Below are 16,638 nucleotides of genomic sequence, written 5' to 3'. Positions count from 1 at the left end.
CGTCTCTGGAGAACGGGCGTGTATCAGAGTGGCCCCTGGGGCCCCCAGTGGAGGGGACCGTACTGCAGTACAGCTGTCTGACAGGATTCATCCTGGTCGGAAGGAACTCCACACACTGCAACAAGCTGGGCAAGTGGGACTCGCCCAAGCCCGTCTGCCACTGTGAGCACAGATACTGTAGCTAAATTGTTCTTTGATTCCAATTGATGTAAATTATAACAGAACCAATCTTGGGAAAAGTAAAGATTGTTCAACTGGAATTGCTCTGTCAGTGCATGGTTCTGTCAGTGCATGGTTCTGTTAATGCATGGTTCTGTTAGTGCATGGCTCTGTGGTTCTGTCAGTGCATGGTTCTGTTAGTGCATGGTTCTGTTAGTGCATGGCTCTGTGGTTCTGTTAGTGCATGGCTCTGTCAGTGCATGGTTCTGTTAGCGCGTGTTTCTGTGGTTCTGTTAGTGCATGGCTCTGTGGTTCTGTTAGCGCATGTTTCTGTGGTTCTGTTAGTGCATGGCTCTGTGGTTCTGTTAGCGCATGTCAGTGCATGGTTCTGTCAGTGCATGGTTCTGTCAGTGCATGGTTCTGTCAGTGCATGGCTCTGTGATTCTGTTAGTGCATGGTTCTGTTAGTGCATGGTTCTGTCAGTGCATGGTTTTGTTAGTGCATGTTCTGTTAGTGCATGGTTCTGTCAGTGCATGGCTCTGTGGTTCTGTTAGTGCATGGTTCTGTCAGTGCATGGTTCTGTTAGTGCATGGTTCTGTCAGTGCATGGTTCTGTTAGTGCATGGTTCTGTGGTTCTGTTAGTGAATGGTTCTGTCAGTGCATGGTTCTGTTAGTGCATGGTTCTGTTAGTGCATGGTTCTGTCAGTGCATGGCTCTGTGGTTCTGTTAGTGCATGGTTCTGTCAGTGCATGGCTCTGTGGTTCTGTTAGTGCATGGTTCTGTCAGTGCATGGTTCTGTTAGTGCAGTTCTGTTAGTGCATGGTTCTGTCAGTGCATGGCTCTGTGATTCTGTTAGTGCATGGTTCTGTCAGTGTATGGTTCTGTTAGTGCATGGTTCTGTGGTTCTGTTAGTGAATGGTTCTGTCAGTGCATGGTTCTGTTAGTGCATGGTTCTGTTAGTGCATGGTTCTGTCAGTGCATGGCTCTGTGGTTCTGTTAGTGCATGGTTCTGTCAGTGCATGGCTCTGTGGTTCTGTTAGTGCATGGTTCTGTTTACAGTAAGACATAAAGTAGCACTATATCAACTATGTGTTGTGTGTATAGAAATTCTCTGTTTCTTTCTTCCCCCATGCCTCCATTTGAAGATGACAGACATTATACAGGTAAGACCATTTTCCAACATTTCACCATGCTGTAAGATTATATAGATTTTTATTGGATTGCTTTCCATTTAGCTTTTCCATTTTGCACTGTGTATAGGTGAGTCTAAAGTGAAGTAACATTTACCTTAGCAAGCAGTTGCTTATGAACAGATAGTTTGTTGATAGTTTGACCATCTGTAGAGCATCTATATGGGACCATCCAAATAAAGTGTGACCTAACATGTTTGTAGAAGCTCGCCAGTCAATTATGTGATCAATTGATCACTTTCTAAGACCACCACATGGTGGCAGTGTTGCACTGTAAATGTATCTGGGGTTTTCTAACGTCAAGTTAACCTCATATTCCCAACTGTGTGTGATCGACAATATTACAAACTCTATAGGGGTCAGGCCATTCGAGGAAAGATGTCTATGAGAAAATTAAGATATAATTTAAAGCTAAAACTTAGCATTAAGCTGTGGGTATCAGTACGGCTTATCAGTTCGTGTCTCAGTCCTTCTTTGACAGTACAGTAGTGGTGATTTTAGCATGTAAATCTTGGTGGGGCAAACTCCCAAAACAATTTTTTTTATGCATGCCAGCAAAGCCACAACACAACACTAAACAATACATTAACTGCACTATAATGGTGACAAACGGTGCCCACAAACTGTTAGGGCCTCCATAAAGCTATCCCAACAGCAGAGTCCCAACACCTTACCACCGCTACACCTGGCTATCAGTGGAGCCTTGTCTGGCAGCGAAACAGTTCATTCAGCCTCATTTACTGCCTTTTGAAAAGACATAGCTGATATGGCTGACTTGCTTAAACAAATGTGGTTTCTACTGACAATTTAGATGTACAAACTATGGCATAAGCGAAACGACAAGCGGATAAGAGGCAATCCGTAATTTAGATGAAGACATTAATGAGCGAGCTGGGACGGACGTAGTCAATATAACTATTTGTTCAGCACTTTTGAAATGTACAGCGACAGAATTCAGAACACGGGCCGTTCTTACAGTGTTCTCCCTGTACACCAAGTCAGAACCGTAGGATAAATAAAGGGGGCATATAAGCAGACAATGAAAGCTCTTACAATATTCGATGATTACATTTCTCTAAAACAGGCTATAGGCTACACCAAGTCAGAACAGTAGGCTAAGTTATGAGGGGGAAAGGGACCAAATTATTAGGGTGAGACACATGGGCTACTAACAGCTTACTACACAACATACACTTAGTATTACTTTCTTAGCTACAGTATACATATCTCCCTGGCATGTTACATCATTTATGCAGCACCATACAATACATTTTTGGACTCACCTTGTTGAGCTGTGCTCAAAATATAGGACAAACCACACATCACGACAAGAGAGACACCACAACACTACACAAAGAGAGACCTAAGACAACAACGTAGCATGGAAGCAACACATGACAACACAGCATGATAGCAACACCACATGACAACAACATGGTAGCAATACAACATGGTAGCAGCACAAAACATGGTACAACATTATTGGGCACAGACAACAGCACAAAAGGGGCAAGAAGGTAGAGACAACAATACATCACGCGAAAGCAGCCACAACTGTCAGTAAGAGTGTCCATGAAGAGATGGAGATAAACGGTCCAGTTTTAGTGTTTTTTTGCAGCTCGTTCCAGTCGCTAGCTGCAGCGAAAATGCTTTCTGTTAGCCACCGATTCCTTCCAAACCACTCATTGTTGAATTTGCGATTTCCAACTTGTTGTGTAACGTTTATGTCCAATGGCCGATGAGCACCGATACGTTTTATCTATAATTTCTCTTCATATGACAAGGATTGAAAAGGATTTGCCAGTAGATTGTCGACTTGATTCATGATGACGACTGCTTGTCTAGCTTGCTAGGTACAATTTTGAAAGTGTGATGTTGACACGATCCGTCCAATCAAAGCTACGGTAGATATAACGGTAGATATTATCTGTGGCCAATGACCTTGAGCCTTCTTGGATGGGCACTTCTAATGTAATTCTATGGCTGCACCCAAGGGGCTTGAATTTTCAGCTCTCCCCGTAGATTTTGCGGTGACGTAGTGTCACCCATGAGTGACAGAACACTGAGCCAATCACGGCGCAACTAGAGAACATTACCAACCCCTACGCTCCGTATTTTCCGCTGGCTGCACCACCACCACAGAAAGCACTGAGCTAGGCTGAAACACCTGCATTTTGGAGCTGCCTTACTCAAGAAAGCAAGAAAGAGACCATGTTTGTATGCAGCTTTATAAACAATTATACTTTTTTTTTTACATTGTTTGCAAACTGATATGTGACATGGATGAATGCCAAAAACCTCTGCAGTGACTCTGGGTCTTCCTTTCCTGTGGCGGTCCTCATGAGAGCCAGTTTCATCATAGCACTTGATGGTTTTGGCGATTGCACTTGAAGAAACTTTCAAAGTTCTTGACATTTTCCGGATTGACTGACCTTCATGTCTTATAATAATGATGGACTGTCGTTTCTCTTTGCTTATTTGAGCTGTTCTTGCCATAATATGGACTTGGTATTTTACCGAATAGGGCTATCTTCTGTATACCAACCCTACCTAGTCACAACACAACTGATTGGCTCAAACGCATTAAGAAGGAAATAAATTCCACAAATGTACTTTCCACAAGGCACACCTGTTAATTGAAATGCATTCCAGGTGACTACCTCATGAAGCTGGTTGAGAGAACGCCAAGAGTGTGCAAAGCTGTCATCAAGGCAAAGGGTGGCTATTTAAAGAATCTTTAAAATCTAAAATATATTTTGATTTGTTTAACACTTTTTTGGGTACTACATGATTCCATATGTGTTATTTCATAGTTTTGATGTCTTCACTATTATTCTACAATGTAGAAAATAGTAAAAATAAAGAAAAACCCTGGAATGAGTAGGTGTGTCCAAGCTTTTGACTGGTACTGTATGTTGAAACAAACAAGATGTATACACTGGTATTACCATATCTCGTTAAGGGGATTAGGTTTTACAGGAAACCGTTACTAAGGTGGCGATGGTATTCGTTATGCACAGAGTGGTGTCAAGGTCTGGGCTACACTCCGATTCCCAAAATGGCACCCTATTCTCTATGTAGTACACTACTTTTGCATTGGGCCCATAGGACTCTGGTCAAAAGTAGTGCACTACATAGGGAGTAGGGTGCCATTTGGGCTGCACTCTGAGTGTTATACCCCAGACAGTGTTAGCTAAATTGATAAATGACAGTGTCAGTGTCACAATATGCCTGTGACGTTAATGCCCGCAGCTAATGCTTATGGGATGTTAGAGAGAGAGGGAGGGGATAGAGAGATAGAGATTGAGAGGGAAGGGGGGGGTGAGAGAGATAAAGATTGAGGGGGGTGGGAGTGAGAGAGTGAGTGATATAGAAAGAGAGAGAGGGGACAGAAATGGAGATAGTTAGTAAATGAGAACAATGGTGTAATACAAGGGGGAGAAATAGAGAAGAAGAGATGGGAAAGAGAGAGAGAGAAGAGAGGGAATAGAGAGAGGAGAGAGAGAAGAGAGAGAGAAGAGAGAAGAGAGGGAAGAGAGAGTGAAGAGAGAAGAGAGAGAAGAGAGAGAGCAGAGAGAGAAGAGAGAGATGAGAGAAGAGAGAGAGAGAAGAGAGAGGAGAGAGAGAGAAGAGAGAGAGGAGAGAGAGAAGAGAGAGGGAATAGAGAGAGAGAGAAGAGAAGAGCGAGAGAGAGAGAGAGTGAGAATAGAGAGGAGAGAGAAGAGAGAGAGAGAAGAGAGAGAGAGAAGAGAAGAGAGAGAGAGAGTAAGAAGGGAGAGAGGAGAGAGAGAATAGAGAGGAGAGAGGAGAGAGAAGAGAGCGAGAGAAGAGAGCGAGAGAAGAGAGAGAGAAGAGAGAGAGTGAGAGAGAGAAGAGAGAGAGATAAGAGAGTAAGAGAAGGGAGAGAGAGAAGAGAGAGAGGAGAGGAGAGAGAGAGAGGAGAGAGAAGAGAGAGAAGAGAAGAGAAGATAAGAGAAGAGAAGAGAGAGAGAAGAGAGTAAGAGAAGGGAGAGATGAGAGAGAGAGAGAGAGAGAGAGAGAGAGAGAGAGAGAGAGAGAGAGAGAGAGAGAGAGAGAGAGAGCTGGTCTCTGCCTGGCTGGCTGGCTTTGGGTACGTGTCCTGTCTTTTCTACCACTGGAACAGCCCTAATAATATATAACAGAAACAGATTTTTCAGCAAGGGAAATATAAATAGAGAAATAGAGATTTAGCAAGTGACATCAATAAGGGATCATAGCTTTCACCTGGATTCACCTGGTCAGTCTATGTCTAATGTTTTATACACTCAATGTATGTCTATATACTGTCTTCTTCTCACTACTGCTCAATCAGTTTTAAAGCTACATGCACCAATATTCTGACTGTGGTGAGATAGTGTTCTGTTCGTTTTCTGACTGTGGTGAGATAATGTTCTGTTAGTATTCTGACTGTGGTGAGATAGTGTTCTGTTAGTATTCTGACTGTGGTGAGTGTTCTGTTAGTTTTCTGACTGTGGTGAGATAGTGTTCTGTTAGTTTTCTGACTGTGGTGAGATAGTGTTCTGTTAGTATTCTGACTGTGGTGAGATAGTGTTCTGTTAGTTTTCTGACTGTGGTGAGATAGTGTTCTGTTAGTTTTCTGACTGTGGTGATACAGTGTTCTGTTAGTATTCTGACTGTGGTGAGATATTGTTCTGTTAGTTTTCTGACTGTGGTGAGATAGTGTTCTGTTAGTTTTCTGACTGTGGTGATACAGTGTTCTGTTAGTATTCTGACTGTGGTGAGATAGTGTTCTGTTAGTATTCTGACTGTGGTGAGATATTGTTCTGTTAGTATTCTGACTGTAGTGAGATAGTGTTCTGTTAGTTTTCTGACTGTGGTGATACAGCGTTCTGTTAGTTTTCTGACTGTGGTGAGATAGTGTTCTGTTAGTTTTCTGACTGTGGTGAGATAGTGTTCTGTTAGTTTTCTGACTGTGGTGAGATAGTGTTCTGTTAGTATTCTGACTGTGGTGAGTGTTCTGTTAGTATTCTGACTGTGGTGATACAGTGTTCTGTTAGTATTCTGACTGTGGTGAGATAGTGTTCTGTTAGTTTTCTGACTGTGGTGAGATAGTGTTCTGTTAGTTTTCTGACTGTGGTGAGATAGTGTTCTGTTAGTTTTCTGACTGTGGTGAGTGTTCTGTTAGTATTCTGACTGTGGTGAGATAGTGTTCTGTTAGTTTTCTGACTGTGGTGAGATAGTGTTCTGTTAGTTTTCTGACTGTGGTGAGATAGTGTTCTGTTAGTATTCTGACTGTGGTGAGTGTTCTGTTAGTATTCTGACTGTGGTGATACAGTGTTCTGTTAGTATTCTGACTGTGGTGAGATAGTGTTCTGTTAGTTTTCTGACTGTGGTGAGATAGTGTTCTGTTAGTATTCTGACTGTGGTGAGATAGTGTTCTGTTAGTTTTCTGACTGTGGTGAGATAGTGTTCTGTTAGTTTTCTGACTGTGGTGAGTGTTCTGTTAGTTTTCTGACTGTGGTGAGATAGTGTTCTGTTAGTATTCTGACTGTGGTGAGATAGTGTTCTGTTAGTTTTCTGACTGTGGTGAGATAGTGTTCTGTTAGTTTTCTGACTGTGGTGAGTGTTCTGTTAGTATTCTGACTGTGGTGAGATAGTGTTCTGTTAGTATTCTGACTGTGGTGAGATAGTGTTCTGTTAGTTTTCTGACTGTGGTGATACAGTGTTCTGTTAGTATTCTGACTGTGGTGAGATATTGTTCTGTTAGTTTTCTGACTGTGGTGAGATAGTGTTCTGTTAGTATTCTGACTGTGGTGAGATAGTGTTCTGTTAGTTTTCTGACTGTGGTGATACAGTGTTCTGTTAGTATTCTGACTGTGGTGAGATATTGTTCTGTTAGTTTTCTGACTGTGGTGAGATAGTGTTCTGTTAGTTTTCTGACTGTGGTGATACAGTGTTCTGTTAGTATTCTGACTGTGGTGAGATAGTGTTCTGTTAGTTTTCTGACTGTAGTGAGATAGTGTTCTGTTAGTTTTCTGACTGTGGTGAGATAGTGTTCTGTTAGTTTTCTGATTGTGGTGAGATAGTGTTCTGTTAGTTTTCTGACTGTGGTGATACAGTGTTCTGTTAGTATTCTGACTGTGGTGAGATAGTGTTCTGTTAGTTTTCTGACTGTGGTGAGATAGTGTTCTGTTAGTTTTCTGACTGTGGTGAGATAGTGTTCTGTTAGTTTTCTGACTGTGGTGAGTGTTCTGTTAGTATTCTGACTGTGGTGAGATAGTGTTCTGTTAGTATTCTGACTGTGGTGAGTGTTCTGTTAGTATTCTGACTGTGGTGATACAGTGTTCTGTTAGTATTCTGACTGTGGTGAGATAGTGTTCTGTTAGTTTTCTGACTGTGGTGAGATAGTGTTCTGTTAGTTTTCTGACTGTGGTGAGTGTTCTGTTAGTTTTCTGACTGTGGTGAGATAGTGTTCTGTTAGTATTCTGACTGTGGTGAGTGTTCTGTTAGTATTCTGACTGTGGTGAGATAGTGTTCTGTTAGTTTTCTGACTGTGGTGAGATAGTGTTCTGTTAGTTTTCTGACTGTAGTGAGATAGTGTTCTGTTAGTTTTCTGACTGTGGTGAGATAGTGTTCTGTTAGTTTTCTGACTGTGGTGAGATAGTGTTCTGTTAGTATTCTGACTGTGGTGAGTGTTCTGTTAGTATTCTGACTGTGGTGATACAGTGTTCTGTTAGTATTCTGACTGTGGTGAGATAGTGTTCTGTTAGTTTTCTGACTGTGGTGAGATAGTGTTCTGTTAGTTTTCTGACTGTGGTGAGTGTTCTGTTAGTATTCTGACTGTGGTGAGTGTTCTGTTAGTATTCTGACTGTGGTGAGATAGTGTTCTGTTAGTTTTCTGACTGTGGTGAGATAGTGTTCTGTTAGTTTTCTGACTGTGGTGAGATAGTGTTCTGTTAGTTTTCTGACTGTGGTGAGTGTTCTGTTAGTATTCTGACTGTGGTGAGTGTTCTGTTAGTTTTCTGACTGTGGTGAGTGTTCTGTTAGTTTTCTGACTGTAGTGAGATAGTGTTCTGTTAGTATTCTGACTGTGGTGAGATAGTGTTCTGTTAGTATTCTGACTGTGGTGATACAGTGTTCTGTTAGTATTCTGACTGTGGTGAGATAGTGTTCTGTTAGTTTTCTGACTGTGGTGAGATAGTGTTCTGTTAGTATTCTGACTGTGGTGAGATAGTGTTCTGTTAGTATTCTGACTGTGGTGAGATAGTGTTCTGTTAGTTTTCTGACTGTGGTGAGTGTTCTGTTAGTTTTCTGACTGTGGTGAGATAGTGTTCTGTTAGTATTCTGACTGTGGTGAGTGTTCTGTTAGTATTCTGACTGTGGTGATACAGTGTTCTGTTAGTATTCTGACTGTGGTGAGATAGTGTTCTGTTAGTATTCTGACTGTGGTGAGATAGTGTTCTGTTAGTTTTCTGACTGTGGTGAGATAGTGTTCTGTTAGTATTCTGACTGTGGTGAGATAGTGTTCTGTTAGTATTCTGACTGTGGTGAGATAGTGTTCTGTTAGTTTTCTGACTGTGGTGAGTGTTCTGTTAGTATTCTGACTGTGGTGAGTGTTCTGTTAGTATTCTGACTGTGGTGAGATAGTGTTCTGTTAGTTTTCTGACTGTGGTGAGTGTTCTGTTAGTTTTCTGACTGTGGTGAGTGTTCTGTTAGTTTTCTGACTGTGGTGAGATAGTGTTCTGTTAGTATTCTGACTGTGGTGAGATAGTGTTCTGTTAGTTTTCTGATGGTGGTGAGTGTTCTGTTAGTTTTCTGACTGTGGTGATACAGTGTTCTGTTAGTATTCTGACTGTGGTGAGTGTTCTGTTAGTTTTCTGACTGTGGTGAGATAGTGTTCTGTTAGTATTCTGACTGTGGTGAGTGTTCTGTTAGTATTCTGACTGTGGTGAGATAGTGTTCTGTTAGTTTTCTGACTGTGGTGAGATAGTATTCTGTTAGTTTTCTGACTGTGGTGAGATAGTGTTCTGTTAGTTTTCTGACTGTGGTGAGTGTTCTGTTAGTTTTCTGACTTTGGTGAGTGTTCTGTTAGTTTTCTGACTGTGGTGAGATAGTGTTCTGTTAGTATTCTGACTGTGGTGAGATAGTGTTCTGTTAGTATTCTGACTGTGGTGAGATAGTGTTCTGTTAGTTTTCTGACTGTGGTGAGTGTTCTGTTAGTTTTCTGACTTTGGTGAGTGTTCTGTTAGTTTTCTGACTGTGGTGAGATAGTGTTCTGTTAGTTTTCTGACTGTGGTGAGATAGTGTTCTGTTAGTTTTCTGACTTTGGTGAGTGTTCTGTTAGTATTCTGACTGTGGTGAGATAGTGTTTTGTTAGTTTTCTGACTGTGGTGAGATAGTGTTCTGTTAGTATTCTGACTGTGGTGAGACAGTGTTCTGTTAGTATTCTGACTGTGGTGAGACAGTGTTCTGTTAGTATTCTGACTGTGGTGAGATAGTGTTCTGTTAGTTTTCTGACTGTGGTGAGATAGTGTTCTGTTAGTTTTCTGACTGTGGTGAGTGTTCTGTTAGTATTCTGACTGTGGTGAGATAGTGTTCTGTTAGTATTCTGACTGTGGTGAGATAGTGTTCTGTTAGTATTCTGACTGTGGTGATACGTGTTCTGTTAGTTTTCTGACTGTGGTGATATATTGTTCTGTTAGTTTTCTGACTGTGGTGAGATATTGTTCTGTTAGTTTTCTGACTGTGGTGAGATAGTGTTCTGTTAGTTTTCTGACTGTGGTGATACAGTGTTCTGTTAGTATTCTGACTGTGGTGAGATATTGTTCTGTTAGTTTTCTGACTGTAGTGAGATAGTGTTCTGTTAGTTTTCTGACTGTGGTGAGACAGTGTTCTGTTAGTTTTCTGACTGTGGTGAGATAGTGTTCTGTTAGTTTTCTGACTGTGGTGAGACAGTGTTCTGTTAGTATTCTGACTGTGGTGAGATAGTGTTCTGTTAGTTTTCTGACTGTGGTGAGATAGTGTTCTGTTAGTTTTCTGACTGTGGTGAGATAGTGTTCTGTTAGTTTTCTGACTGTGGTGAGGTGTTCTGTTAGTATTCTGACTGTGGTGAGATAGTGTTCTGTTAGTTTTCTGACTGTGGTGAGTGTTCTGTTAGTATTCTGACTGTGGTGAGTAGTGTTCTGTTAGTTTTCTGACTGTGGTGAGATAGTGTTCTGTTAGTTTTCTGACTGTAGTGAGATTGTTCTGTTAGTTTTCTGACTGTGGTGAGATAGTGTTCTGTTAGTTTTCTGACTGTGGTGAGATAGTGTTCTGTTAGTTTTCTGACTGTGGTGAGTGTTCTGTTAGTATTCTGACTGTGGTGATACAGTGTTCTGTTAGTATTCTGACTGTGGTGAGATAGTGTTCTGTTAGTTTTCTGACTGTGGTGAGATAGTGTTCTGTTAGTTTTCTGACTGTGGTGAGTGTTCTGTTAGTATTCTGACTGTGGTGAGTGTTCTGTTAGTATTCTGACTGTGGTGAGATAGTGTTCTGTTAGTTTTCTGACTGTGGTGAGATAGTGTTCTGTTAGTTTTCTGACTGTGGTGAGATAGTGTTCTGTTAGTTTTCTGACTGTGGTGAGTGTTCTGTTAGTATTCTGACTGTGGTGAGTGTTCTGTTAGTTTTCTGACTGTGGTGAGTGTTCTGTTAGTTTTCTGACTGTAGTGAGATAGTGTTCTGTTAGTATTCTGACTGTGGTGAGATAGTGTTCTGTTAGTATTCTGACTGTGGTGATACAGTGTTCTGTTAGTATTCTGACTGTGGTGAGATAGTGTTCTGTTAGTTTTCTGACTGTGGTGAGATAGTGTTCTGTTAGTATTCTGACTGTGGTGAGATAGTGTTCTGTTAGTATTCTGACTGTGGTGAGATAGTGTTCTGTTAGTTTTCTGACTGTGGTGAGTGTTCTGTTAGTTTTCTGACTGTGGTGAGAGTAGTGTTCTGTTAGTATTCTGACTGTGGTGAGTGTTCTGTTAGTATTCTGACTGTGGTGATACAGTGTTCTGTTAGTATTCTGACTGTGGTGAGATAGTGTTCTGTTAGTATTCTGACTGTGGTGAGATAGTGTTCTGTTAGTTTTCTGACTGTGGTGAGATAGTGTTCTGTTAGTATTCTGACTGTGGTGAGATAGTGTTCTGTTAGTATTCTGACTGTGGTGAGATAGTGTTCTGTTAGTTTTCTGACTGTGGTGAGTGTTCTGTTAGTATTCTGACTGTGGTGAGTGTTCTGTTAGTATTCTGACTGTGGTGAGATAGTGTTCTGTTAGTTTTCTGACTGTGGTGAGTGTTCTGTTAGTTTTCTGACTGTGGTGAGTGTTCTGTTAGTTTTCTGACTGTGGTGAGATAGTGTTCTGTTAGTATTCTGACTGTGGTGAGATAGTGTTCTGTTAGTTTTCTGATGGTGGTGAGTGTTCTGTTAGTTTTCTGACTGTGGTGATACAGTGTTCTGTTAGTATTCTGACTGTGGTGAGTGTTCTGTTAGTTTTCTGACTGTGGTGAGATAGTGTTCTGTTAGTATTCTGACTGTGGTGAGTGTTCTGTTAGTATTCTGACTGGGTGGTGAGATAGTGTTCTGTTAGTTTTCTGACTGTGGTGAGATAGTATTCTGTTAGTTTTCTGACTGTGGTGAGATAGTGTTCTGTTAGTTTTCTGACTGTGGTGAGTGTTCTGTTAGTTTTCTGACTTTGGTGAGTGTTCTGTTAGTTTTCTGACTGTGGTGAGATAGTGTTCTGTTAGTATTCTGACTGTGGTGAGATAGTGTTCTGTTAGTATTCTGACTGTGGTGAGATAGTGTTCTGTTAGTTTTCTGACTGTGGTGAGTGTTCTGTTAGTTTTCTGACTTTGGTGAGTGTTCTGTTAGTTTTCTGACTGTGGTGAGATAGTGTTCTGTTAGTTTTCTGACTGTGGTGAGATAGTGTTCTGTTAGTTTTCTGACTTTGGTGAGTGTTCTGTTAGTATTCTGACTGTGGTGAGATAGTGTTTTGTTAGTTTTCTGACTGTGGTGAGATAGTGTTCTGTTAGTATTCTGACTGTGGTGAGACAGTGTTCTGTTAGTATTCTGACTGTGGTGAGACAGTGTTCTGTTAGTATTCTGACTGTGGTGAGATAGTGTTCTGTTAGTATTCTGACTGTGGTGAGATAGTGTTCTGTTAGTTTTCTAGTTTCAGTAGTTCCACCGTTTTAATGATGGAGAATATGTCTTGTGTCCCAAATGGCACCCTATTCCCTACATAGTGCATTACCTTTGACAAAAGCCCTATTGTGTGTCTCTATGTATACCTATCAGAGCCATATATTTGGAATATATTTAACATATCTTTTCTAAATATATGGCTCTGAGACTGTGTCATTAAACAAAAACAGTATTCTCCTGTTTCTCTATATATGACCTAACGATGCATAATACAGTCCTATACAGTGGCTTGCGAAAGTATTCACCCCCCTTGGCATTTTTACTGTTTAGTTGCCTTTTAACTTTTGATTTACACAACATGCCTACCACTTTGAAGATGCAAAATATTTTTTGGGGTGAAAAAAACAGAAAACTTGAGCGTGCATAACTATTCACCCCCCCCCCAAGTCAATACTTTGTAGAGCCACCTTTTGCAGCAATTACAGCTACAAGTCTCTTGTGGTATGTCTCTGTAAGCTTGGCACATCTAGCAACTTGGATTTGTGCCCGTTCTTCAAGGCAAAACTGCTCCAGCTCCTTCAAGTTGGATGAGTTCCGCTGGTGTACAGCAATCTTTAAGTCATACCACAGATTCTCAATTGGTTTGTGGTCTGGGCTTTGACTAGGCCATTCCAAGACATTTGAATGTTTCCCCTTAAACCACTCAAGTGTTGCTTTAGCAGTATGCTTAGGGTCATTGTCTTGCTGGAAGGTGAACCTCCGTCCCAGTCTCAAATCTCTGGAAGACTGAAACAGGTTTCCCTTAAGAATTTCCCTGTATTTAGCCCCACCCATCATTCCTTCAATTCTGACCAGTTTCCCAGTTCCTGGGATGGTGTTCTCAGGGTGATGAGAGGTGTCGGGTATGCGCCAGACATAGCGTTTTCGCTCAATTTTAGTCTCCTCTGACCAGAGTACCTTCTTCCATATGTTTGGAGAGTCTCCCACATGCCTTTTGGCGAACACCAAACGTGTTTGCTTATTTTTTTCTTTAAGTAATGGCTTTTTTCTGGCCACTCTTCCGTAAAGCCCAGCTCTGTGGAGTGTACGGCTTAATGTGGTCCTATGGATAGATACTCCAATCTCCGCTGTGGAGCTTTGCAGCTCCTTCAAGGTTATCTTTGGTCTCTTTGTTGCCTCTCTGATTAATGCCCTCCTTGCCTCGTCCATTTGTTTTGGTGGGTGGCCCTCCCTCGCAGGTTTGTTGTGGTGCCATATTCTTTCCATTTTTTATATAATGGATTTAATGGTGCTCCGTGGGATGTTCAAAGTTTCTGATATTTTTTTATAACCCAACCCTGATCTGTACTTCTCCACAACTTTGTCCTTGGTCTTCATGATGCCGCTTGCTTGGTGGTGCCTCTTGCTTAGTGGTGTTGCAGACTCTGGGGCCTTTCAGAACAGGTGTATATATACTGAGATCATGTGACACTTAGATTGCACACAGGTGGACTTTATTTAACTAATTATGTGACTTCTGAAGGTAATTGGTTGCACCAGATCTTATCTAGGGGCTTCATAGCAAAGGGGGTGAATACATATGCACGCACCACTTTTCCGTTATTTATTTTTTAGCATTTTTTTAAACAAGTAATTTTTTTCATTTCACTTCACCAATTTGGACTATTTTGTGTATGTCCATTACATGAAAAAAAAAAAATCAATTTAAATTACAGGTTATAATGCAACAAAATAGGAAAAACGCCAAGGGAGATTAATACTTTTGCAAGGCACTGTAATCCCAGGGATCATTTCAACGTACCTTTTAATTTCAAAAGGCATTTAATAATAATACTGTACTTGCTTGCTGCTTGCTGCTTGCTGTGAATATTACAGTTCCAGTTGGTCATTCTTGTATGTGTTTTGTTGATTTATTTATTGGGATGCACTGAGTACAACCCAGGGTCCCAGGGGAAACACCTTTAAAGCCATTCCACTTGGTCTCTGAACCATGGGCTTCCTCTCTGCTAGTCCATGGTGCTGGGCTGTGGTGTTTATTCTGTGTTGTGTTGTTTGGGTTATTAAGTAGGAGAGAACATTCATCTGGCGTTTAGTGGTGATTTTAGTGCGAGGCCGAGAGAGGCCCGGATCCTGGGCTGACAGCAGCAGTTAGCAGCAGGCATTATAGGGGTTTAACAGAACAGTAAGAGCTCCCTGCTCACTCTGTCGCTGTGGGGCTTCCCCCCTCAAGCTCAACAGGGGAAAGGTCAGAGCGGTGGCAGGGTGTGTGTGTGTGTGTGTGTGTGTTCATACAGATGTAGGGTATTAATTTGATCACTCCGTTGCAAGGGAACTTTCCTGCAATGCAGGAAATGTAAAAGCTTGTAGTGTATTTGAGGTTTAAAAAGGCTTCTGAAGTTTGTAATTTTTCCACAAAAAACGTATCAACCCTAACAAAAATGTCCATGAATTATAATCCCCAAATCAATTCACATTTCCTGGAGCAAACTGGCTCAAATTAAGATCCGACATCTGTACATGTGTATATGAGTATGTGCCTTTTAGCTGTTGTTGTGCATGTGTATTTGGTGTGTGTATGTGTGTGTGTGCATGTGTGTGTGTGTGTAGTGAGCGTGTTTCTGGGTAATATTTGTGTAATTATGTACTGCAGTATATGTGTATACACTGTATTCAGTGTGTGGGTAGATTGCCTGTGTGTGGGGGTGGAGGAGTGTCTGTCAGTCAGTCGATTCGTGTGGGCAGCAGCGAGGGACACAGAAACACTGAAAGGTCTCCCTTTAAGATCACAACACCATCAGGCTTTTCTGTGACATTCTGAGCATCCCACACACTGCTTTTACTGATAAGTACTTCAGAACACCATGTTTGTAAATTATTTAGAGAGAGAGAGAGAGAGAGAGAGAGATCGATAAAGAGAGAGAGAATGACAGAGAGATAGGAGAGGAGGAGAGAAGGAGAGAGGAGAGAGGAGAGAAGGAGTGAAGGAAAGAGGTGAAGGAGAGAAGGAGTGAAGGAGAGAAGGAGAGAAGGAGAGGAGTGAAGGAGAGAAGGAGTGAAGGAGAGAGGAGAGAAGGAGAGAGGAGAGAAGAAGAGAGGAGTGAAGGAGAGAAGGAGAGAAGGAGAGAAGGAGTGAAGGAGAAAAGGAGTGAAGGAGAGAGGAGAGAAGGAGAGAAGGAGTGAAGGATGGAAGGAGAGAAGGAGTGAAGTAGAGAAGGAGTGAAGGAGAGAAGGAGTGAAGGAAAGAAGGAAAGAAGGAGAGAAGGAGAGAAGGAGTGAAGGAGTGAAGGAGAGAAGGAAAGAAGGAGAGAAGGAGAGGAGGAGAGAGGAGAGGAGGAGTGAAGGAGAGAAATGGAATCTAGCCAGCGTTGTCAACGTGGCTTAACATCCCGGATCAAGACGTAGCTCTGCTCATTAATAATTCAACAAGGTCTGTGAGAGGACTGAGGAAGCGAGGAAAGGTTATAAAGGTCACACACACATTTCTCCCAGGATGAGACTATATTAACGTCCCACCAATCAGACACCCTGGTCACACCCACCACATTACTGGTAATAACCTGACATGCACGTCTGGTGTGTAGAGACCCCTTCAGCACCACCCTGCATTATACTGGCAGCGTCCCAAATAGCACCCTATTGCCATTGGGACACACTCCTTCAGCACCACCCAGCTGCATTATAATGCCATCCAACACATAGGTGATCCGTCACAAACACACCCAACCCCATTAACAGTCATGTCACACAGCAAACATCCGTTCACACCCAATATTTACAGTAAGTCTATGGTTCAATTTAATTCAATTAAAAATACCTTATTTTTCCCCAGAGGGACAATTCAAGTCTATGGTTCACACCCAAGTATGTGGTTAACACCCACTGTATTATACAGTGCCTTCAGACAGTGTTCATACACCTTGACTTATTCCACATTTTGTTGTGTTAAAATGGATTACATATAATTTTTTTCACCGATCTACACACAATACCCCTTAATGACAAAGTGAAAACATGTTTTTAGAAATGTTTGCTCATTTATTGAAAATGAAATTCTGAAATATCTCATTTACATACAGGAAGTATTCAAACCCCTGAGTCAATACTTTGTAGAAGCACCTTTGGCAGCGATTACAGCTGT

General features: G+C 41.6%; 1 protein-coding gene across 1 annotated transcript in view; it reads left to right on the top strand.

Annotated features, from left to right (window-relative positions):
• gabbr1b (gamma-aminobutyric acid (GABA) B receptor, 1b) overlaps positions 1-16,638 on the top strand; it is a 261,260-nt gene that overhangs the window by 86,490 nt on the left and 158,132 nt on the right. The window contains exons 5-6 of the mRNA XM_041903830.2: positions 1-162; positions 1,305-1,322. The exon at positions 1-162 is cut by the window's left edge and continues 24 nt beyond it. Coding sequence (XP_041759764.1) covers positions 1-162; positions 1,305-1,322 — 180 coding nt within the window. The remainder of the gene's footprint in view (positions 163-1,304; positions 1,323-16,638) is intronic.

Source organism: Coregonus clupeaformis, chromosome 17, assembly GCF_020615455.1.
Source record: "Coregonus clupeaformis isolate EN_2021a chromosome 17, ASM2061545v1, whole genome shotgun sequence".
Lineage (NCBI taxonomy): Eukaryota > Metazoa > Chordata > Actinopteri > Salmoniformes > Salmonidae > Coregonus > Coregonus clupeaformis.
The sequence above is the reverse complement of the archived record's forward strand: the minus strand, read 5'-3'. Positions and strand labels throughout refer to the sequence as shown.